Raw genomic sequence first — 25,363 nt, 5'->3', positions numbered from 1 at the left:
TCTTACTGCAATATTGGCTTAGCAGATATATAACAATTGGTATGTTTTATCTTTGTTGTATTTTCAATGCAGCCAAGTATATAATACTAATAGCAAATTTGAACATCATTTGGCTGATTTTTTGTCGTTTATGTCTATGTATATGACATACTGACAAATTTTATTATTATCATAACAAATAATAAACTCAATGCATATGGATGTTTTCCCCGTGAGGGCTTGGTACTATACCTCTACACTACGAGCAACCCCATTGCTTTGGAAGTACTCTAAGGAGTTAAGGACCAATGAAGAAAAATACGTATATATAACGTAAAATGTAAACAACAAACGTATGTATTAGATCGCCCCAAAAAACGTCAATTGATCAGTAATAAATCGTGTCATGTTTTAAGGCAGTGATTTGAACGTTGATATGACAGTCATTAGATGGAAGTCATTTATGTAAAAACGTTAACAGTCATTAGGTCATCTATCATAGTTTAAATATTGAAACATTTACAATGAACATATGTAAAGATATTTTCATTTATTTATTTTACTACTAAACGATATATTATATTCAGATACATGCGCTGCTATACACACAGAGAGCTATCCCGAAAGATTGATTTACCTACAGGTTCATCCACGCAGATCCTAAACACGATCATGGATTACAGAAAACAAAAGAGGAAAAACGTAAAATTAAGAAGACCTTATATAGAGAGTTTAAACGAGACTAAAAAAGTTACCTATTATATACTTTTATTTTTTTTAACTTGATAAGATATTTGGTGTAATGAAAGTGACGCTGACGAATCAAATGTTCTAAACCTCCTGAGCCATCATCCACCTCTGCAACCTCAGCTGTCTATGGAACCTCTGTATAAACTCCTCGGCGGCTCTGTCCACGTAGCAGCTATCCATGGTTCCCGTGCTGCTAGCTACGTCAGGAAACACGGCCGCCGCCACGTGTCGGACCTTAGGGAGCGTGTTGTACCTTATATACGCGTGGCGTTGGCGTTTGTTGATAAGCGGTTTGCGTCGTCCTATGCTGACGTGGTAGCCGGTGGTGGTTGAGGCGTAGGAACGTCTCGGTGGGGTGCTGCTGCAGCTGAACTCGTAGTGGAGCTGGATGGGGACAGGCGAGATGAAGGAGGATCGTACGTCGTCGTGGTCGGAGGGACGGCACGTGATGCGGGAGTGGGAAGTTGATACGACGTCGTTCAGAGACTTGCGTAGGGTCTTGCCGTGTTTTGCGAGTAGGTGTGGATCGAGAGTAGTGAGGAGTTTGTGACGTGAGGCGTCTGAGACCTTCTGGATGGTGAAGAGGATTAGTTTCGCGAGGCTTGAGAGCTTCTTGGTCGTGACTGTTGAACATACCTCCATCTGGTCGTGTGTTTGCATATGAGAAAGAGAGGTTTGGCTTATGCTTTGAGGGGTGGGATTTAAAGAAACTAAAGTGGGATTAATGAAGAAACTTATGGTCTATATATAACGGAAACATTATATTTACTACGCATATAGGAGTTTTTTTTTTATAAATTTGTTTCAATATAGGAAAAATAAGTCTATGGGTCCGATACTTATGATCTCAACCGTTAAAAAGACTTGTTTTTTCTTGGTTTTATAAAGGATCTTCTAGTTTGAGTCTCCCACCAGAAAACGAAAAAAAAACTAACACTATGTATATTAAAATGTACATATTTTTAACATAATAAATTATACGTGATCTAGAGAATATTATTGTAGTTTCAAGCTATCTAGGAATGAAATTTCATATATTTCTTTATATGCTGTGGTTATAAAATTATGACATAGCTGTACAGTTTGATAGCATCAGAGTTATTAGGCCTGTTCGTTTAATAAACGCCAGCTACAGCGGCAACGTCTTCAAAATAACAGCTACGATCACACAAATACATCACAGTCGCGGATAAAGAAATTTCATTTTTCAGTCGCTACAGCCAATAATAACTGGCAGATGCGACGCTAGAAATAACAGCAGCAACGGCAACTCTGATTTTTTGTTTCTAATCGATCCTTGGCGACTGACGCGAAAATTATTTCCGTCGTAGTTTTGTATATTGCCGCTGACGCCAGTTGCTGCGGCTTTAAAACGAACATGCTTATTAATAAAACAAAACTGTTTAGGAGTTTTTAGAAAACACTGAATTAAATTTCTTACATGTAATATTATGATGTCCGAAGTTAAATTTAAGAACTTCAATTTATGTTAAAAGACTTTATAATGAATGCCAAAAGATTTCTCATGGACTTTTGTTAAAGATATAAAAATACATCAACTATATTCCAAAAATTCTGAATTCCACATATGAGTTATTACGAATGAGATAGAGTTTTAGATATGAAAAATAGAAACATATGGAACTGATTTGAAATTATTATTAAAATATAAATGTCTAAACTTGTAAACTATCACTTCTAAATAGCTCAATTAATGTCTCGTAGATCTAACATGTTGGATTGCACCCAGAAGAAAAAGATCTAACATGTTGGACAACTGGAGCAGATATCTGGTAAATACAGATACTGAAGATTGATCTAACCACCAACAAAAGCGACGCGATTACTTTAGAATATAAATTCACATTAAAGCAAAACAATATTTAATTAGTGTAATGATAACAGCTGCATTATACAGTTTTTTTTTCATTATACAAATTTTATTTGAGCCGTGTCTGTCTTTATGGATTTTAATAGTTTGTTATCTTTTTTTTCTTTTCGTATGTCTTTAGTTACTTTAGTTAAACTTCTTTCTCACGTAGAAAAAATAAAGAGAGAAGAGATATATTAAACTAAGTTTATTCTTTATGGTGATGGTAATTAGATTAGTCTCTAGTTGTTCGCATATGCAAAAAGTGTAATACGGGTAGAGATCCATTGGTCATATTTGTTTAATGTTAAATCAGAAAAGTTGATTTTGATTGCTTTGTCGAAAGAGTTAAAATCTTATCGAGAAAACTAAATAACTAATATTCTTTGAGAGAGGACAAAAAAAAATATTCTTTGAGAAAAGAAAATCATGAACTGTTTTCTTTCAATTTGGATGGACGTCTCTGGCTCCCAAGTTTCGTAAGTTACTTCGACGGCCGACACTGTTTTATATTAATATAAAATTTGGGATATTTTAGTTCGGGAATTTCATAAATTTTAGTTAACAAAGTTAGTGGTAATAAAACTAACGATTTATTCTGGATTGTGGATCGGGAATTTCAAAAATTTCAAGTTAACAAAGCTAGTGGTAATATAATTAACGATTTATTCTGAATTTGCCTACATTGTACTATAATTTCAAAAATTCAGTAAAAATAAATGGTTTCAGGTGAAAATGCAATAACCATAACAAACTTAAATCGATAAAAGGCAGGAACCCGGTTCTTCGCTTAGACCATCTCCAACCCACCTCTATTTTTATATCTATATTTTTTTCTAAAATAGAGAATCTCTATTATAGAGGTGGATTTGCTCCAATGTATGCCTCTATAATAGAGTTCCTCTATTTATAGGGGAAAATATAAAGATTTGCTATTTTCATCTCTAAATATAGAGGTAAAAAGTAAGATTCCTCTATATTTTCCTCTAAAATATAGGAACTCTATTATAGAGGCATTCATTGGAGCAAATCCACCTCTATAATAGAGATCTCTATTTTAGAGGAAAATATAGAGATGTACATTGGAGATGCTCTTAGAGCATGTCCAATGGGGATCCTTAGCAAAAAATCCTTAACAAAAAAGTATTATAATAATATGTGGGGCCCATTAAATTTAAGAGTTTGTGCCAAATTAATCCTTAGCTAAGGATCAGATTTGTTACTGTGCGCGGATCCCATCTGCCACGTGGAATCCCGCGATTGGCTCCTTCCTTTTTATTTTTTTTTTAGCTAAAAAATAAAATAAAAATAATAAAATAATTTAAAAAACTTACCTTGGTTATAGAGCCAAGAGTATCAGCATTGTGGATGTTCTTAGTAGAGCTACCGGCCGCTTTTTTTTATTTGATTATTATTTGTCTAGAAGTTTGGTTTTACACAAATATTTCAAAATGATTTTTATTTCTTCTATGGAATGAATGATTAACCAAAAAGAAACGTGGAAATTTATGTTTCCCAAGAACCAAGTATAATCTTTTTAACAGAATCATGATGGCACTTTTAACTGACTGGATGTGTTAATTATGTAAATACATGTAACTAAACTTTTTGTTTTGTTTTCACTTTACGATTAAATTACTTGTTTAGATTCCAGTACTATAACTGAGTATCAAAATGCTATTTATCATCACATTTTATATAATAACGAGAGAATTATTACGCCTAGAAGAAGTGTCAATGAGCTGGAGTCATAAAAACCACATTGTCCGACCTAAAATTAGGCCTAGATATTGTAAATATTCAGGCATTTTGTTGAGCAATGAGTGCTTAATAATTTGGACATATTGTCATCATTAGTTTCTCCTTTTCATTTCCTTGACTAAAGTACATCTATATGGGGATATAAACATATGTAAAAGGATTTGCTCAAAAAAAAAAAATGTAAAAGGGTCCTCCTGCCCGAAAAAGACAAAGTAGTAAGATAACCCTTTTTACAGTTTCCAATTTGACACCTTCTCAAGCAAGGCTTAAGAATTTGTTTGTTACAAGATGAATCATATTTACTTTACTGTATATTTTTGCATCATGCTTATTGGAAGATAATACGATTTAAGTTCTGTGACCGAGAGAAACTCTGTATATCTCATTTGTTTATCCATATTGGTTGAACATAAAAATTCGTTACTATATTTAATTATTTTTGTGTCTTTATTAGACCGTCAAAAATGTGAATAGTCGACCCTCACTTACTTTTCCTTGGTCGTGAAATTTCGTATTTCATATATAAACTTTTCTCATTGTATGTATGTATGTTCTAACCTCTTTGTAGTACTAACTCTGGTACGTTTGTGTTGCTTCATAATTGTTTCAGTAACCTCTTTCTAGTTAATTTCAGCTCTGGTACGGTTGTCTTTCAAATATGTTGATCGTTTGTAATTAAGATATAATTATCCATTTCCCTCTCGCACTGGTTCAATATAATAGGTGTGCTCACTTTTCCGTAAGTCATTAAGAACATCTCCAATGTAAAATTTCATTTTTTTTTCTCAAAATAGAATAAAAAAATAGAGAAAAATTACTACAATCGGATTCCATATCTAATTTCATAAACGGAGTAATGAACAAATAAAAATTAGATTATTCTATTTATGGAATAAACTTCATTATGGAGTGAAATATGAAATTGAGTTGGAGAATTTCTTTCTCCATACTCTATTACATTCCGGTTAAGAATAAAAAACAAAGTGAGACTGAAAATGCTCTAAACGTCGAACTTTTTGAGATTTAAGGTCAAAGATATTCAATCTAGTTTTAAGAATTTGGTATGAGAACTAGATACTTCAATGGTAATACTAATATCTCTCTCTCTATATATATTACTTTATTTTTAACCTATATATATATGCATGTCTTGAATAAGGAAGGGTTGGTGGTGTTTCGAAAACGCCAAACAAATATCTCATAAGTAAAGAGCAAATGAGAAACCTAGTACGTAACTTTGATTTGGAACATCTTTACACATTAAACAGCGGACTATATCCGAGTATATATAGTCACAAGACAAGACCGATTAGGGTTAATCTATCAATAATTTAAGTCTTTCTAATTAGCCCGCTTTGACATCTTTGAGTTTAAGCCAAACTGTAGTCTAGTGGTACGCAACACTAATTCGTATTGACCTAATTAGGTGAAGTAACCAGGTAATAGCATAAATAAAACATATGCCAAAATAATCTAAGTAGACACATGATCCGAGGTGAGTTCTATATGCACACCGGATAATACGCAAGTATCTTGAATTTATTAAGTGATTCGAAAGCACTTCCGGTGGCATGATCCGAGGTGAGTTCTATATGCACACCGGATAATACGCAAGTATCTTGAATTTATTCAGTGATTCGAAAGCACTTCCGGTGGCATGATCCGAGGTGAGTTCTATATGCACACCGGATAATACGCAAGTATCTTGAATTTATTCAGTGATTCGAAAGCACTTCCGGTGGCTAGTGCCGTGCCTAGCTTTCTAGGGGCCTAAGGCAAAACTTAAAATAAGCTATGTATCATAACTACTATGTAAAACTGTAAAAATTATTATTATAAAATTTATATAGATGATATTAATCGTATATAGTATTTAGCAATTGTTATGAAAAACTATATATAAGTTTTATTCTTTATAAAATTATATAAGTTAATAAGATATTAAACATTCAATATTAAAAAATATGCTATTGAAATTTTGTAAATATCTGATGAATTATTTTGCCAAATAAAGTTTTAAAAGTTAGAAACTTATAAGAGAATAAAAATCATGTGATAAATTAAATACCTTATAAGATTATGAAAATAAATTAAAATTATATCTAAAACATTACAGAAAACCAGCAAAAGAAACAAGTCATGAAAATCATAACCAATAATAACTCATGTAATTTTATTGTAAGTTCCTTGATATAGCTCAAATTGTAATAATTCACAGATATTTAAGCAAATTAACCCATTAATTTGAGTAATGAAGTCCTAAAATTTGGAAAAAGGGGGCCCTTGAATTTGATTAATATGATGGGGCCTGAGGCAATTGCCTCTTTAGGAACATAGTAAGCACGGCTCTGGCCAACGTTTTTTTGTCAACTGGTACATTATTAAACAAGGAAATAATTTGCAAAGAGACACAAAAGATAGGGCGGACAAACATAAAGATAAAAAGACCAAACATGAAAGACCAGCAACAAGAGAAGCAGCTTAAACAGTTGGCCCAGTTTAAAGATAAACATAATTTATAGGCGAGGCCCACATACGGCCAAAAAGGTTTGAAGGCACACTGGCCTTAGCGATGACAAGCTTGAAACACGTTTAAGACGAAAAGCCGAAGAAGAACACGTGTCTAAAGAGACGATCCACCGCATCAACACATCATCATAATTTGTTCACCAGAAGACGAAAGGGTCCAACAACGAAAAGAGAAAGCTCAACGAAGAGCAACCGTTATGAAGAAAATCAAGCTGACATCAAAACTAATAGACCTCCACTTTGATAATGAAGAATCTAAAGCCTTTGATCTATCTAAAAGATCAGATTCACCTACCTAATCATGTGTCACCTTTAAAGATTTAGAGAAGAGAGAAGGTGAATCAACCCTAATCTAGGGGAGGAGAAAACAATCTGATCCTTAGTTGGAGACTTGGAGAGTCAATCGAGCCAAAGAGGACTTAGTGACGCGGAGGTCAGGGGAAGAGGAGCCGAGAGATCCAGGTTCAAGCTCTCCGATAACACCACAGAAGAGGGTGAGAAACGAGAGAGAAGCCGGCAAAGCCAGTCCTAAAGGAGCGACCGATTCCCGGAAGCAAAGTCCGACGAGTGGGAGAAAGGCCGGAAGAGACACCGACCATCAAAGAATCGACGATGTTCTTTCTCTGAAAGATTGAGAGAGAGAACATCTTTTCCAACCCGTCCCCCGGTGGCCAACATTCTCCTTTTATATTTTTGTAATAAGCAAAAGTTTTTTTTAAGAAAGTAAATGTCGCTACTAAAATGAGGTTTTGGTTACAAAATGATTGAACTAGAATCTGCTATGAAGCAATTCTGTTCTTAAGGACTGCAAAATTTTTTTTTTTAAAAGCTCCTAAAAACTAAAAATTAATTTCAAAGCTAATTCAATAGAGTCAAGCATTGAAATTAATACGAAAAACTAGACTAAAAGACAACATTAAATTTCTCCTTCAAACCGCTTCTCAATCACCGAGATAAATCAAGAGAATATCAACAGAGGACAGTTCAGACGAATACTCACCGGGGGTGGCTCCTGGCTTCAACAGAGGCGGCTGGCAACGGCCCCGGGGCATCGATAGAGGAGGACTCCGAGAGATCAGACCCCAAGCTAGCAAAAGATTGGTATAATTTCACTTTGATTACATAAATTTGAGAGGATGCTGTAGACTTTTTGGTAAGCTAATGATGGTTAAACGATATAGGATTAATTCCTACTTTGCTATTATAAAGTTTAATGTCTCGTAATTTCTGTATTAATTAGTGGAGTATCTTTGTAGTGTCGGATCGTGGGACTGAACAGTTTTAGTTGTGGAAGCACCGTAGCCTATTGGTTAAGGTTTAAAGGCTTCTACACCCAGGTCTGGAGTTCGAATCCCAGACTATGTAATTTATTGCAGATTACAGGAAATCCAGGTTTCAAGTCCCGGAGAGATCAGTTTATTAAACAATTATGCAGACTACAGAGGAAAGACTTGTAAGGGATCTTCAACATGGTGCAAGTAAATCTGGCCAGACGTGAAACTTCATAGGACGGCTCAGGTGATGCAGTTAGGCGTAGGTCTTCATAAGGTAGGTAGTATTGTCGGTTGTCGAATCGTCTATGTAATATTTCCTATATCATAATTGTAAGATCGTAATAAATCAGCGTTAAAACAAAAAAGAGAACAGTTTTAGTTTGGAAATGAATAGAAAGTACAATATAACTTTAACACTTACTTTTAATTTTTAATTGTCCAACTAGCTATAATAATTTGTTACGAAGTAGGAACAATACCAATAGCTCTTCTACAAATCACTAATAACTTGTGAAAGCTCTTCTACCACGTGGTATGAAGGGTTTATTAATGGTTCTACTTCTACCTTACTAAATAGGATTTGAATATCAAAAAGGATAATTTGTCATCATATTAGATTAGAACCATAATGTATCAAACAAATGTATCGACTAACAAATCATATATCAGTTAATAAACCTTATTATCTCAAATTCTACTTCTACTTCAAATTCTTCAAATCTTTATTTTTTTTATTCTCATTCTTTTGACGCCCATAATGCTAATCTTATTATCTCACCTTAATTCTAATGTTTCCAATTTCGAATCACAATCAAATTTTAGATAATATATACGTTAGTAGATATTTTATTACTTAACTGCTATTATTTAGATTTTAATGGATTCTTAATCGATACACGAAGTGTTAGCTGTTACAAATAGATTTGGAGCTATTTAATAGATAACTAATTAATTGTTAATAGGTTTATTAACTGATATATGATTTGTTAGTCGATACATTTGTTTGATACATAGATTGTTAGATGATACTGAAATTATTAGCGGATATGTTAGTTGGTATGTAGATTGTTACCTGCTATGTAAATATTTAGCTAATAGATCTAGAGTTACTTGTTTTCGACAAAGCATAAGGGCATTTTCGTCCGCACAGTGTCAAAAGGTTACTCATTTTTGGGTTATTCATAATTATGGACATTCAGCAAATTTAGATCTTAATTGGGGATATTCCACACATTGTCTCTAAAAAAAAAGAAAAAAAAGAGGGCATTGGACCATGCATGCTTTGTGATTGGATCTTAGTTTGGCCTAAATCTAATTATATAAAACTTGGTTCTTTAAAATTGCTAATTAACATGATCGCGACACATAGAAATTATATATTTTAAGATTGTGACATGTGTTAATCTATCTCATAATTAAAAATATATATATTAACATATTAACAAAAATGAATTTATTAGAAAATAATTAGAATACTATTTAATAGTAATTTTCCTTTTTTTTTAAATCTTAATCCAAAGATAATTGCAAAAAAATATTTGATATAATTTTCCTTATAATATTGTGACAGTAGTGATATGAACTGTAAAAATCATAGTTTAAAAATTATTTAATAGTAACTAGAATTAATTGATAGCAATAATATTTTTCTGAAATTCTAAACAGAAGATAATTGTAAAAGTTTATATGAAAATATTTTTCTTTTTCTGAAATCCTAAACAAAAATATAAAAAAGTATTTCATTGTTTTTCTTTTTTTTTAATTGTAAATTAAAACGAAATTTATAAAATATAATTTTTTTCTTTTTAAAAAAAATTCTAACAAAAATAAACATACCTATTTAATAGTATTAAAAAGAGAATTTGATGACAAGTATGATGCTAAAGCTATTAAATTAACAAAAAAAAAACTTAGGATGTTGTCGTGATTGGTATTTTATGTGTTTGGTTATACGAAAATCAAACATATGTTTGATATATATATATTTTCATGTTTGCTCATAAAAAATTGATTATTATTATTGTCACCGTACGTATGTTTAGTCAAAAACAAATCAATCTTCATCGTTATCTTATTACATATTTTTATTTTTACTATGTAGTAGTTTATAATTCATTTTAATTAAAATGTTATTATGAAAATATATCATTAATAAATAATGAATAAGGAAAATTATTTAATATCAGATAAGTTTAATAAAATATTAAATTAGTATATAAGAAAGTGTATAATGTTGTCATTGCTTCTTGGTCTTATTTAAATTCCAAATTCCTTTTTATTTCATTATAATTATTATTCCGGGTTGGATCCGGTTTAAATTTTTATGTTTGGATGTTTTTTCTAGCTCTAACAAATATTAACTGAAACTTATGTGTGAAAACGAGTTTTTAACTATAAAATAAATTTCACAATACATATGCAAAAATAATTTAAAATAATAAAAAAATGATTTTTAATATTTTTAATTAAATTAAAATATCAAATAAAGTCTGTTGGAACGCACGGGTCCAAATCTAATTTTATTATATAAAGTTTGGTTCTTCAAAGTTGTTAATTAACATGATCGCGATACATAATAATTATATATATAAGATTGTGACATGTGTTAATTTATCTCATAGTTAAAAATATATATAATAAGATATTAACAAAAACAAATTTAATTAATTTTTTTATTATATATATTATTTGATAGTAATTTTCCTTTTTTTAAATCCAAATCAAAAGATAATTGCAAAAGATTATTTGATAATAATTTTCCTTCTAATATTGTGACATGTGTTTATATATATAATGATTAAAAATATATATTATAAGATAATAAAAACGAATTTTGAAAAAAACTACTTTTAAAAATTATTTAATAGTAAAAACGATTTTAAAAAAAAATATTTAGTAGTAATGTTTTTCGAAATTTTCCTTTTTAAAAATCCTAAAAAATAGATTTGAAAAACAATTTATTTAGTATAATTTTTCTTTTCTAACTTTTAATGAAAATATAATTATAGAAGATTATATTGAGCTTGGTTATTTAAATATATTGAGTTATATATTTAAAAATGTGATATATGTTAAATTATATCACAGTCAAAAATATATAAACTAAAATAATAAAAAACGATCTTTCTTAGAAATTAATTATAAATATTATTTAATAGTATTATTATTATTGTTATTATTATTATCATTATTACTATTATTATTATTGTTATTATTATATTTATTATAATGTTTGTTTTAAAAGATACTAAAGATGGAGAATTATAAAAGATAAATATTAAATTTTAAGAAAAAAATGCTAAACAATAAAACGAATTGTAAAATCCTATAAGTACAATTTTTTTCTTATTATGAAAAAAATAGCTATAAATATTTCACATATATTTTTAGGTTTAAGCTTCCACATATTATTTTTACAAAACACAATAGTATTTACATGAAAAATATGCGTGAGTATTTTCTTTTAATTTCTTGATACAACTCAACTTCTTATTATCCCTATTACATCTTATGATGCTAGCATAACTTTTAATTTTGATGTTATTGTCGTACATAAGTACGTGTTAATATGATAAATATGTGTTTATATATATAATACAAAATATATAAATAATTAAACAGAATTTTTTTATTAAAATTAAAATAGTTGTACAAAAATCTAAAAGAAATAAACTAATTATTTTTTTAATTACTGAAATAATTATTAACCTCAAATATTTTACCTAATATGATTGTGATATGTGTCAATTAAAAATTAGATTGTTAATGTGTCAATGAAAACTTATATTATGTGAAAATAACTTCTTCTTTTCCTAAAATCTTAAATAAATGTGATTTCTAAAAAAAAATCATTTTCTAATCTTAACAAATTAAGAGTTTTTCCTTTAAAAAAAAATCATGACTAGAGAGAATCGTAAAATTTTATTTAATAGTAATTTTTACTACAAAACTTTAATGATATACATGATAGTAACAATTATTCAATTAACAAGAAAATTTGTAAAAAATATTAATGATATTAAAAAAACAAATTTTGAAAATTGCAACTTTTAAAAATAGTTAATATTAACTGGAAAAAGTTATTTTATAGAAATTTAGTTTTTTTTTTAAATCCTAGACAAAATATAATTGTAAAAGACTATGTAATATTAATTTCCTTTTCTAAAATTCTACAAAACTGTAGAAGAATATTTGACAGTTGCTTTCCTTTTATATTAAAAAATCTTAAACAAAAGAAATTTGTATAATATTTCTAAGTCCTAACCAAAAGAAAATTGTAAAAATTTATTTGATATTATTTTTAAGAGATTGTTTGATGATGAACATGATACTAAAAATTATTTAATTAACAAAAGAAATGTAAAGTTAGTATTGATACGGATTGTAAATATAGCGATTTTAAAAATATTTATTAATAACTAAAAATAATTATTTGATAGCAATATATTTTTGTCTGAAATTCTAAGGAGAACATAATTGTAATAGGTTATATTACAGTAAATGACCTTTTCTAAAATCTTAAATAAAATTGTAAAAGAATATTTTAATTGTAAATAAAAAGGACATTTATAAAATAGAATGTTTTCCCTTTTTAAAAAACCTAGCAAAATAAAATTTTAAAGACTTATTTAATTAAACATTAAATTAGGACATACGAACATGTATAATATTGTCATTGATTCGATTGGATTATTTAACTTCCATTTCTTTTTACTTTTCGTTTCTTATTTCAGATTGTGTTCAGTTTAAATGTTTATGTATAGTATTTTCTCTAATCCTTAGTATAAAGTTTATAACAACAAATTTATGCACCATGATTATAAAATATAAATATTAAATTGAACTTATATATGAAAACAAATTTTAAGTATAAAATAAATCTCAAAGAACATATGCCAAAAACAATCATAATACTATAATAAAATAATTTATTATTTTATGGTTTTTATTAAATTAAAACATTCTGGGGTCATATCTTGTAGTTAATAGTTATTGGATTGCAGTTGGTTTGTTGGTGAACTGAGGGTAAAACCGTAACTATAGTATCCATTACACGGTTGACGTCGAGTATAAATAGCTTTGTGCTACCAATTAAACTCCTTGAGAAACATTACACCGAAGCAACTAACTATACCAATCATTAAACTCGACGGCGAAATGGAAAAAGAAACGGCGTCGCTTAGGTGGGAGGGTAAAAAAGTCGCCCAAGTCAACGGCGTCACGGCGGAGCAAATCTGGTCAGTTGTTTCAGACTTCTGCAATATCCACAAGTGGTTACCAACCATTGACACATGTTACCGTGTCGAAGGAACCGATGGTCAGCCCGGTCTGGTCCGATACTGCACCTCCACCAAAACCAAGGACGATGAGGAAACCAAATGGGCTAGAGAGCGTTTGGTCAAGATCGATCCAGTCGAACGGTGTTTGAGCTATGAGGTCCTCGAGAATAACGTAGGGTTCAGATCTTACGTGGCGACAGTCAAAGTAACGACGGTGGACGGTGGTGATGAATCGGACGGTGGAAAAGTTTGTCTACTAGAGTGGTCGTTTGCGTCTGATCCTGTTGATGGATGGAAGAAGGAAGATCTTGAATCCTTTGTTGATTTTTTTCTTAAACATTGGGCGAGTAAAATGGAAATGAATCTGTAAACCCTTGTGTATGCTGTGAAAGCTCATTGTATTTCATGCGTGTGGTTTTCAACTTATCGTAATAAAAAGTGAATTAAAGATACATTTGACATGGTGCGTTCTATGGTTTTATGGCATTTCATTTTTTCGGATTGCTGATTAGTAATCTAATTACAACTAATTTGTTCGTTATAGTCTGTTCCATTTCATTTTCGCTTGATTACACGTTTATTACAGCTGATTTTCAAACAATAAAGATATTCCACATATATATTCTAAAAGAAAACTAACCATACAAAACTGTTCTCTCTATAACTATAAGTATATTGCTTTTGTTTTCTAAAGAAAGAAGTTTGTTGACAAAAAAGAAGAAGATTTGTTACCTTTTTGTTCCATACAATATATATTCTTAACTTCTTATATGTATTTTTCTTAACTAGTAATAATGAGTTACTATTTTTTTAAGCAAATTTGTTATTACTGAAAAAATAAACTTATTCAATCACTATTGATTTTTAGTATAAATTAGTTACAATTTATATTTAATACTCCCTCTTTTTTTAAAAAAATGTCATTTTTTCTTGCTACACAAAAATGCCATTTTCGAATTCCAAAACAACTTTCTGCTTAATACTCCCTATGTTTCATTATGATGTTTTGGAAGAAAGCACAAAAAATTCAGTTTTCTCTTAAAAACACTTTTAAAAGTATAAACTAAAAGTAATGTAACCAACTATAAATAAAGATGTATAATCTAATTGATTAGTCAGTTTCAATAAAGTTAAAGTTATAGAAATAAAAATGTCAAAACATCATCTATTATGAAACAACAAAAACTTTTTAAAACATTATCTATTATGCAACGAATGAATATTAATTACAAATGCATTGATTTTATATATAACTTCATTTATCACAAATACTATTGGTTGAATAAGAATAATTAATACTCTCTCTGTTGCCGAAAATATTATTTTCTAGAGTTTTCACGTTTATTAAGAATATAATAAATGTTTACAATTTATTTTTTAATTTATTTTTCAATACACTTTACAATAACTATCCACCAATAAAATTTAATCAGTTCAAATATTCACAATTAGTGTTTCTCAAAAGTATACAAAAGTATCTTAAAAATATAAAAAATATATTTTAGAAAATCTTACTTCCGGGAACGGAGAGAATAATAACTTAAATGCATTTTAATAAAAAAATTTGATTTTTATGAAATTATCAAAGTGATTTTTTTTGTGAAGCGGAGAGACTATATATGTAATAGGTGTGTAAAATCTAAAAGAATCTACTTGTTAAAATGGAGAGAGTATTAACCACATAAACATTATCTTTAGAATTTTATTGGAAACAGTGGCATTAAATACCAAGTTTAATGCCAAAAGATACTCATTCCGTTTCAAAATTATTTTCGGTGGGAATAGCTATAAGAGCACCCGCAATGGTGTCACCCAAAAAGGAGTCCTTAGAAAAAGTGTATTTTGATTTTTTAAGTATTATTTTTTTAATTCTTTTTCAGATAAAAAAATATCAACCAATTGCGGATCGCCACATGTTGTGGGGACCCGCAAATAGTACAAGGATTCACTAAGAAAGAATATTTATTTAGGGATTTTAAGGATTGAACCCTTAGCTTTTGGTGGGATCTACTGATTATTTAATTATTTTTTCTCTAAGAACTCTCATTCAAAGACTCTCATTGCGGATGCTCTAAGTCAATGTTTTCGGGTTTTAATTAGTCCAAGAGCTTATTTGGACTTTCCTTGGGCCAATACATACTCGTTAATACTCTTCGAAAAATAAATATTTCATCTGTTTCGTAATAAATGCTATTTAAAAAGAAATCAAAATTATAAAAAAAATGTCACTTTACAATTTTAATGCAAATTATACAATACATATTTTCAGCTGAAAATTAATTGAAAATTGCATTGATTTTATAAATAATTTTATTTATCTCAAATACTATTGATCAGAGAGGTATAATTAATAACAAATTACATATATTTCGCCACTTTCTTAATTTGTGTTAAAAATGTCAAACTGACGCTTATTTAGAAACGGAGAGAATAAATTTCAACCATTGTTGGCTTATCCTGCTAACGTAAAAGTGTCTAAAAACATACTACTAAGAGCATGATTAACCATAGTCTCTTAACTGGGATTCTTAGCTTTAACTAAGAGACAATTCTTAGCTTTTCTTAGATTTTAACTAAAAAAAGTTAAACACCGTCTCTTAAATAAGAGATATAAGCCGTCACTTAGCCGAAAAGTGTAAAAAGAAAAAAAAACAAAAAAATCTCAAATCATGAGTTAAGAACCCTGGCTAAGAGACCAAAGTTAATCATGCCACCATGATTAACCTCAGTCTCTTAATTGGAGTTTTTAGTTTTTTTTTTTAATTTTAACTAAGAAAAACTAAGAACCGTCTCTTAAATAAGAGATATATAAACCGTCTCTTAACTGAAAAGTGTAAGAAAGAAAGAAAAAAAATATCAAACCATGAGTTAAGAACCTCAGCTAAGAGACCGGGGTTAATCATGCCCTTAGACCACCATTAGTGGCGGTCTCTCATTAAATCTCTTGTGCTTAAAATAATTAAAAAAAAATAAAAGAGGGAGAGAGAGAGTGGCAAATGCTCAGAATCGTCTCGCCCTTAAGAGAATGTAAAGCAAAGTTTGATTGGTTGATTGATTGGTGTAACCCTTTTCTATGTTTAAAAATAATTTAAAATAAATGTCTAAAGATACTCTCTTAAAAGTATGGACCCATGCTGATGCTCTGAATACTCATAAAAATACTTGTGGAAAATCCCCCAAAAAAACTGCTGAACTCTCTGAAAGATTGCTAAACATTTTGTTACAGGAATGTTGGAACGACAAGAAAAGAAAATAAAACCTTTGGAAACTAGAGATGATAGTCACTCTCCGGATATATAACTAAATACAAATTAACTAAATAGTTAAGAGTACATATAAATATATCTCTGAAGAAAAGGTTTTTCTGTATTTCGACAATTAAGGAAAAACTTCAAAAAAATTCAGATAAAAGACCAGTTGAGGAACATGAAGCAGATACAATGAGGATCTTCGTTGTCGTTTAACACTTTCCATGCAACAGCTTTTTCGTACGTTACTGCTCTTCCCATGCTTGACATGCATATTCCTCCATCAATACACATAAACCCCTGAAAATTTGTTATTGGACCCACATTGCACCGTTACACCAATGTTTCAACCTTTTTATTTTGTTTGTTGAAAAATAAATAATGACGATTTAAAAAGTACCTGTTGCATGATCTGAGGGAAGTCGGAGCATAATGTCTTCTTGTTGTTGTTGTCGAAGATTTTATCGAGAGTAATATCTTGAAGTGCCACCAATGTTGTCTCCAGCATGTCTAAACCAGCCTGGTTCGCAAATGTGAATACTGGCGGTAAGGCCTGCAATGATCACAAACCAGTCCACATTCCTCATTAGAAAAGTTTTAATTTTCAAAACCAATGTATTAAGCATTATTGATTAAAATATTGCATAGAGCAAATCATGCATTTCAAAGTTTAATAGTACCAAGAACACCAAAACATCCATTGGTTTTAGTGTTCTAGGGTCACTTCCTTCAAATTTCCTATTTTTATATATTCTAAATATATTTGAGACCTAGACGAGTTGCTAAAGTCCAACTCAGGAGGGGCGAGCAGTTTCAGCGGATACTACCGATTTTTAATACCTCGTCTATAAAATTTATAATTTATATGATGATGCATGCTAACGCTAATGAAAACAAAGTACCTTGAGTGAACAACACATGAGGGCGTCAGGGTGGTGCCAAAGAGACTTGAGAAGATCGGTTCCATCAGGCTTAAGTAGTTCAACGCCAAGGTAACATCTATACGAATGAGAAATCCAACGAGCGAGTGTGTGAGCTTCTGGTGATGCAGGTGGTGGACGCAGGCCGCCACTTAGCTGATGAGAAGAAGGAGAGAGAGCAAGCGCCACTCGTTGGACCGATGCGATCACACTTCTCACATATTGTCTAGCCATTGAAGCTACATTCTCTTGCATATGCATCTCAAAAGCTAGCTGAAATGCTATTGTCATCACTGACTTTGTGTTTCCTCTGCTTCCACAAGAGTCTCCGGCTGTTCTGCTCCCTACGTCTAGAGCCGATGCTAGGTCTAGCGTTCGGTTAGGACTCACTCCCTCCTATAACAAAATTATTTGGATTCAATTAGTATCTGATTTGACTGAAGTTGTTGATTGTGATTCTGATATGGACTACACGTACTGATTTGGTATCTAGTGGAATGATGCGGAATCCTGAAGGGATGATTGGGGCATCATCAGAGAATGAGGCATCAATTGGTGCAAAGATGAGCTCTGCGCAAGATTCAACTGCGTTCTCATCCACCCCACTGCACATCTATATCATTAAACCATAAATTTTATGTTAGAATCATAAGAATAGTTAGTTGCAAGAAGATGAATCACTGAGAAGCAGAGGAAACTCAAAACTAATCCCAAGAAAATGAAGAAGAGATTTAGGTTTCAATTATTATGTTGAATTCGTATTTTTTTAAAGATGTGAAGTTTTTTGAGAATATTTTGCATGTAAATACAAACAAACATAGACACAAATATTAACGTTTGAAACAATTAGGTCTTACTTGTAGAAGGAAGACATCCGCAGGCATCATCATATCTTCTTGGTAATGCCCCAAGCTCTCAAGCTTAATCACTTCCATGAACTGCCATAAACAAAAGGCGGAAAAAGCAAAAGTTTAGGTTATTATAATTTTCAAAAATTAAAACATATAGTTATATTGAGTTGAACGAAAAAAAAATAGTTATGTTGATTTGATTTTGAGGAACCCTTGGTCCAGTTACCTCTTCATTCTCTATAGTGTGAGCTAGAGGAAGAATGACTTGACCACCAAAGCTCCCTGGGCGATGGATTGGTAAGCTACAAGGCCCTGCTTTGATGGCTGCAGCCGAATACGCATCGATGCTATTATCTGCCCATTCTTGCCTATGTTCCCTCAAGAATCGCAGAAGAATCGAGGGTGGAACATTCTACACAACAAAAAAAATACCCTTAAGGATGGATAAAAAAGGAGGAAATTGAGAATCTCTTTTTTTTTTCTGAGATTCAATGAGCTTATTACTTGTAATAACATGGAAGCTTTAGCACATAAAACCGCACTAGGCATAGAAGTGAAGCCATTTGAAAATGGGAGACTTGAAGTCATCATCATCTTAGTAGGAGAGGAGTTCACAAGAAGAGTAACATCATCGATACCATCGCTCTCTAGCATCGACCAGCCTTCATCACTAAAGCCATTGACTGCTTCATTGAATCCTCTGAGAGTATAAGAAACAATTTAAATTTTAGAAGACATGTTTTAAAGTGATTTTGAAGGTAAAGAGAAGTGTGAGAAGCTTTTAAATTACTTGCTGAGTCTTTGGCTAAGTGCTCTAAGAGCCGCTGGTCTTCGTCCCCAACCGGATACGTTAGGCTGCGAAATCTCTTGAGATATTTGTCTCAAGTAGCGTAGGGCCTGTAAATATCATAAAGTTCTTACTTACATATTGTTTTCTCAAGAAGGTTGCGATAATTTCAAAGACAAAGTGGTTTAGGAATCTTACCGCCATGGTTGTTCTTTGGGCTAGTAACGTTGAAGACTCATAAAGAGAGCGAAGAACTTCTGGTACACTCCATGGCTACAGAAAATTTAAACTAAGCTTATTTAACATTATTTTAAAAAAAAACTTACATAAGAAGAAATGAAGATTGAAATGTGGAAAGAACAAAAACTGAAGTGGAGAAACAGAGGAAACATTTCAGTTTCAGATTCATGAGTTGGGTTTCTTGTGTAAGAAGAAACAAATAAAATAAAATAAAATTACAAGAATGTATAATCAAGTGAAGGCTTTGTACCTCAAGATCAAAATGATCAACAATGTGGAGAATAGATCCACCTCCTTCACAGGGTCTAATGAGGTAGCCACTTGGTAATATCTCTGCTCTAACGAAATGAGGAGATGGAGGCATACTCGGCCCGTTTTGTGTATTGTTCAACGACCGTTCACATATCTGCATCGATTAATTCAATGTGATCAAATGATCCAAACATAGAAACAAAAGAGAATGACTGAGGAATATGGTTTCATAAGTATATACCACAAGACTCCCATCTTCCATTACAGACGTGTAACGTAGCATCCAGAAATCACGAGCTGGTGCCAATGTTGTGGGTGCATACATCTTTCGCAAGAAAGAACGAAAATAAAAAAAGAGGAAGTTTTAGTTTCGTTCTGATTCAATTTCTTAGGTTTCTTGATCATCACTCATAAAATACCTGCATGTAGATTAGTTCTAGGGTTCCACCATTTGCAGTGGAGAGGACGTTAACGATGTCAAGAGATCTGCAATCACGCAACCAACAAGGCCGATCTTTCAGGATCTCTGCGACCTGAGGGATAAAAAACAGAAGTGTTATAAACGTTCTTGGTTGATTGATGAGGAAGAAACAGTTAGAAAGAAGTGAGAATACTTACTCTTGTGGGATCAAGACCCACGAGGCCACAAGCACGAGCAGCTATTCCCGTGCATCCATGAGAAATAGCAACGATTCCAATGGAATCCGGACCAGGCTGCAGATTCATTTGTCAGTAAAGCAATGAAGGATGGTTGAATCATAGACTAAAAGACAAGCTAGAGACTTATGTAAAGTACCTTCATCCCAGGCATTTGGACCCACTCGACAGCGGTTCCAGTGGCCTTTGAAATGAACTCCGTTAAAGTTTCATCCGCAATGGACAATAGTCTGAAGAAAAACACAAAAGGTTCATTGAGAAATTATATATCATTTCTTTCAAAAAACCCAAGAATCAGGTCCATCTTTTAGCATTATATATATTTTAATCTTTTTCCAAATAAATATATAATTAGAATAAAATTTTAATTATATTTCTAAATTTACAGCCTATAATTTCAAAACAAAGTTAACCATCTATACGTTAAGCTATTAACTTTTTTAAAAAATATCATTATTTCTTTAAATATACCGTTGATAAACAAATATTTGAACATGGTGCAAAGAAAATCTGAGACTGCGCTGCCAATAAGTATGAAAAAGGATTATTGACTTTAGCTTACCCAGCGGGACTAGCATCGCGAGGCTGATGTTGAGGGGTCAAGTGGTGCTGACCACTTGTCACCACTGACTCACAGCTAGTATCCGTGGTTGCCAAGTTTCCCTGTTGTTCCCCAATCACAATCACAAGAAACCAGATTAAGACTATTAATTACATAACTTACTCGTCAAGTTTTAGGTGAAAGAATCAAAAGATGAGTTAATATGTATACGTTTTGAGGATGTTGGCGAAAATAGCTGTTCTCATAAACCAAGTGAGACACTTGCTTTTGCAACCTATCATTCTCTTCCATCAAAAGCTTGTTCATCGCCGTTAGCTTCCTATTCACAGCTTGAAGCCGCGACGCTTCTTTCCGCTGCTTCTCTCTACACCTGCAAGCTCATAGTAATAACAAGAGTCAATAAATCTTACAAATTTGAGAGTTTCTTGGGTGTCAAGAAATGATGATGATAATTAAGAAGAATGTACCTGCGGTTCTGAAACCAGACTTTGATCTGTTTAGGTTCAATGTTGGAGAGGATAGGACATTCACGTATTAGCTGTTGGCGACGCATAGAGCTCGGTTTAGGACAGTCATTGTAGAGTCTCTCCAGAGCTTCTACTTGTTCAGGAGTGTACCTCACGTACTTCCCGTTGTCAATATTGTGACTATTATTGCTCCCTCCTCCCATCTTTGATCCTCTTTGGATTTTTCTTTTTATTACTTTACTATAAAGGAAAACAAAACAAATTAGCACAATAAAATAATATAACAAAATTAAGTAGCAGAATCGAGAACTAAAAAAAAATTAGCACATTCCAAAAGAATATGTTCATGAGGATGTTGCTGGACCGTTGCGGCCATGACAAACTCGTCTTATAAACTGAAGTTTGAGTTTCTTTTTAAAATAAATTGGGAGTCATTCTCTCATATTTCTACCCAAAAAAAAGAATATGTACTCTTCAACGTATGGAGTTTTTTTTGGTATCTAGAAGATTTTTTTTGATATTCTCAAAACGATCCTTTCGTACTGATATGATATCCCTAATATTTCTTTGTTTTAAAATGATCGATGTTTAGAATTTTCACATATTTACGAAAACATATTAAATTTTGATTATAAATATACTTTTTGTGATTAGCTAGTTCTCACATTTTTTTAATCAATAGAAATTCAATAATAACAACTAATTTTTCAATTTTTTACAATTACAATTATTACGTAATAAAAATACATTGAAAATGTAAAAAAAAAAATCTTTAAAACATTTTTTTTTGCCAAAATGTGAATTCCATTAAAATGGGTAGAGTTTGTAAATTATTACAATCGGTTGTTTCATACTGTGGTTTACCTTGGCAAAAATAATAAAAACAAGGTAAAGCATATGAGAGGAAGAGCAAGAATTTCACTCCCTAGAAAGCCAGTGTTGCATTAGTCCGCAGCCAGTGTCTTTAAAACATTTTTCTTTCTAAAACATGATTTTTATGAAACAGATGAAGTATATTAAAGATGTGATTAATAAATAACTAGACGCTTAAATGATTCTTTGAAAACCATTAAAGATCAAAGAAAGCTTTTGTTTATCCTACCAAAACTAAAAATGGTGGATATTAGGTGCTTCTTATGATCATGGCTAGCTCTCTTTTTTTTTTTTTGTTATGATCATGTCTCTTATTATAAGCATGGCCTCAAGACTCGAGCAATAATAGATCCTAAATAAGTCCAACGACAGCACACAACTTGTAACTTTCTTCTGCATATTCCACTGGAACCTAACAAATATTCAACTTTTTCTATGGTTAAAGAAAAAAAAAGAGAGAGAGGAAGATATACCGTAGATTGTTTCTGATCAAGCCGATTCTGGAAGAAAAGAAGGATATTGCAGTTTCTTGTCCTTGCCGTGAATTCTTAAAAACCCTACAAATTTTTCTCTCTCTAAAAGTTCTGAATTCCTGTTTTTCTTTTTCTTTTTCTTTCTCGATCTTATTCTCTTTCTCTCTATAGACAATGGATGAGTAACTTCCTTCGGAAAAACTGATGAAGCATGCTTCACAATGCGAACTAGACAATTCAAACTTTAGACTCTGCTACCGTTCAACCACTTTCTTCCTCACTCTTTCTCTCTCTCTCTCTCTCTAGATATATAGATCGACAACGTGAAGAGTCAAAGATTTGTGAAACTTCTATATAACAATTTGTAGTGGGAAGAGAAAGAAAGAGAAAAAGCTTTAGTTTATGGGTGGGTGTGCTTTTTTATTTAATTTTAATTTAGGGAATTAATAGAATAGAAATGTGTGTGTGAAAAATAAGAGAAGACATGTGTGTCGGGTTGTGTTGAAAAAGAGAGAAGTGAGTACCCTTAATACCAGACAACCACCACTTCTCACTTTTACTTTTTCATTTTTCAATTTCTATTTTGAAGTGTTACTGTTCTTTTTACTGCCATTTCGTTTGGTCTTGCGTTCCAAACTTCCAATACACTATCAAAAAGATAGACACGCAAGAATATTTCCTCAGTATCGTTTGAAATACGTCACGTCGTAATCATATACACAAGACAAGTATTAAATTCAAAACCTTAATTTCATTGTTTTCAGTATGGTCATGGCAATAATGAATTTAGTTACTCCCTGTGACTCCTGCTCTTCTATTCTGATGGAATGTATATGTGGCAGGAGGCGCCGCCCAGCTTTATTTTACAGATTTGGACAAATTTCTAGGTTATGTACATACATACATCTACAGTCCACAATTACTAGAGTTTACTTTTTTACTTTCTAGAAAACTATTAATCGCACATTTGACAAAATTTTCTAAATTTTCCAGAATAGGACATGATTAATCCTGGTTTTTTAGCTAGTTTAACCGGTGTTCTTAACTCATGATTTGACATTTTTTTACACTTTTCGGTTAAGAAACAACTTTTATATCTTTTATTTAGTTAAAATCTAAAAAAAAAAAGCTAAGAACCCCAATCTCATGGTTTTAGAACATCAGCATGGGTGAAGTTTCTCTATCACAATTCTTTATACATTTATATTAATATCTTTTTATATATTAATATTTTTAAACAATATATTTATATGCTTAAATATTTTTAACTAAAACATAGTTATACTAATAGGAAAAGGACACCTGCATAACTGATCTCTTTCCATGTATGCAACATTTTTTCCCCACATCGGTTTCTTATTTTCTCTTAATCTCACTTATACTTTATTAATATTTTGGTAAGAGACTATGTAAAAAACACCACTAATGTATCCGACCTTAGCTCAGTTGGTAGAGCGGAAGATTGTAGTCGTTGCAGATAATCTTTAGGTCGCTGGTTCGATTCCGGCAGGTCGCTGGTGTTTTCAAAAAAAAAACACCATTCCAATAGGAGTTCTCAAAACATTAAAAAAACATTTTAATCAAATATTATTTGGGGTTTTCAAAATCAAGAGAACCTCTTAATAAAAAAAAAAAGATGCATATACCTAAAATACTTTATTTGAGAACCCCTATTAGAACTTCTCTTATTAGGCATGTACATGAGCATCTTAACGTTGTGCGTTTGGTTCAACAAATAGGTTGACAAAAAGTTAACATTCTAAAAGGCTTAGATGGATGTGGGCGGTCTAGGACTCCATGGTAGATATTTTGACTTGTATAACCATATGCTTAAATATTTACCAAACAGATAGTTTTCTCTGATGGAAACACTAAATAGTAAATACTTAGTGGTGGTACTAAACAGTTTGAAATAAAACTGGATACTTTTTCAATTCAAATTAATTTGAAATAATTAGAAATTAGTTTTATCATCATTAGTTGGTCTTATAAGATTCAAACCTGAACTGATACTTGAAGTTTTTTTTTTATTTGAAAAAACTGATACTTGAAGTTATTTCATATTTGTTTTATAAATTTGAAAATAGGTTCTAAATTCGACCTGAACTTCTATAAAACTCATGGATTCTGTAGAACAACAGCTGGTCGGTTTTGAGATTTTTTAGATCTATAGTTTTCGGTTTGAGATTTATGTATGTCGCAAATACCAATGGCACTTGTTTTATATCCGATGATATACAACAAATTGGTGTAAAGTAAAAAAAAATCAGAAATAAAACACACTTCCACTTTAAAACAATTTTAGGAACGAGAAGCAATATACCTTATAATAAGTTAAAAATTCAGATGGTAGTTGAAGAAAGGGCAAAATGATGAAAAAGTTGCATGCGTCCTTGATTTCTTGTAACGCAGATAAAATCCCATATAGTCATCATCATTATCCTCAATCATCACTCCTAGTATACGCTTAGAAATTTTCATATATAATATATATGATTATTGTTGCAAATGCCATATTTATATTGAAATTTTTGAGAGCCAGATGACACATGCATGCAAAATTGATCTACATTGTCCCCTGCAATAAGGCA

General features: G+C 31.3%; 3 protein-coding genes across 5 annotated transcripts; 1 reads left to right on the top strand and 2 right to left on the bottom strand.

Annotated features, from left to right (window-relative positions):
- Positions 1-510: 510 nt before the first annotated feature.
- On the bottom strand, positions 511-10,855 carry LOC103834509. Its single transcript, XM_033277581.1, has one exon. The coding sequence runs from the start codon at positions 1,387-1,389 to the stop codon at positions 811-813; it is 579 nt and encodes a 192-aa protein (XP_033133472.1). The 5' UTR covers positions 1,390-10,855; the 3' UTR covers positions 511-810.
- A 539-nt stretch (positions 10,856-11,394) lies between these two features.
- On the top strand, positions 11,395-14,607 carry LOC103834508 (lachrymatory-factor synthase-like). Its single transcript, XM_033276736.1, has one exon. It carries the CDS (start codon positions 13,321-13,323, stop codon positions 13,810-13,812), a length of 492 nt encoding a protein of 163 aa, XP_033132627.1. The 5' UTR covers positions 11,395-13,320; the 3' UTR covers positions 13,813-14,607.
- Positions 14,608-16,614: 2,007 nt separating this feature from the next.
- Positions 16,615-24,845, bottom strand: LOC103834507 (homeobox-leucine zipper protein ATHB-8). 3 transcript variants are annotated; one of them, XM_033276733.1, is made up of 19 exons: positions 22,773-24,845; positions 22,529-22,651; positions 21,427-21,666; positions 21,170-21,329; positions 20,960-21,060; positions 20,537-20,627; positions 20,359-20,454; positions 20,160-20,273; positions 19,982-20,065; positions 19,739-19,894; positions 19,447-19,521; positions 19,252-19,358; positions 18,966-19,161; positions 18,688-18,873; positions 18,468-18,548; positions 18,089-18,223; positions 17,593-18,006; positions 17,091-17,243; positions 16,615-16,990 (listed from the first exon to the last, which is right to left on the bottom strand). In XM_033276733.1, the coding sequence occupies exons 3-19, from the start codon at positions 21,627-21,629 to the stop codon at positions 16,844-16,846; spliced, it is 2,499 nt and encodes an 832-aa protein (XP_033132624.1). In that variant the 5' UTR covers positions 21,630-21,666; positions 22,529-22,651; positions 22,773-24,845; the 3' UTR covers positions 16,615-16,843. The 3 variants fall into 3 exon arrangements, with proteins under 3 accessions (XP_033132624.1, XP_033132625.1, XP_009108824.1); XM_033276734.1 differs by lacking the exon at positions 22,529-22,651 and having other exon boundaries at positions 21,427-21,661; XM_009110576.3 differs by lacking the exon at positions 22,529-22,651 and having other exon boundaries at positions 22,773-24,839.
- Positions 24,846-25,363: the final 518 nt, after the last annotated feature.

Source organism: Brassica rapa, chromosome A08 (assembly GCF_000309985.2).
Source record: "Brassica rapa cultivar Chiifu-401-42 chromosome A08, CAAS_Brap_v3.01, whole genome shotgun sequence".
Classification (NCBI taxonomy): Eukaryota; Viridiplantae; Streptophyta; class Magnoliopsida; order Brassicales; family Brassicaceae; genus Brassica; species Brassica rapa.
Note: the sequence above shows the minus strand (reverse complement) of the source record. Positions and strands in the feature narration are given on the sequence as shown.

What these genes read in the sequence shown, in the direction of transcription:
- LOC103834509 (XM_033277581.1), bottom strand. Translation starts at nt 1,389, where the DNA reads ATGCAAACACACGACCAGATGGAGGTATGTTCAACAGTCACGACCAAG.
- LOC103834508 (XM_033276736.1), top strand. Translation starts at nt 13,321, where the DNA reads ATGGAAAAAGAAACGGCGTCGCTTAGGTGGGAGGGTAAAAAAGTCGCC.
- LOC103834507 (XM_033276733.1), bottom strand. Translation starts at nt 21,629, where the DNA reads ATGGGAGGAGGGAGCAATAATAGTCACAATATTGACAACGGGAAGTAC. An exon ending in TGGAAGATGGGAGTCTTGTG is followed by an intron (nt 19,895 to 19,981) that starts GTATATACTTAT and finishes TAATCGATGCAG; the next exon opens with ATATGTGAACGGTCGTTGAA. An exon ending in TTGATCATTTTGATCTTGAG is followed by an intron (nt 19,522 to 19,738) that starts GTACAAAGCCTT and finishes AATTTTCTGTAG; the next exon opens with CCATGGAGTGTACCAGAAGT.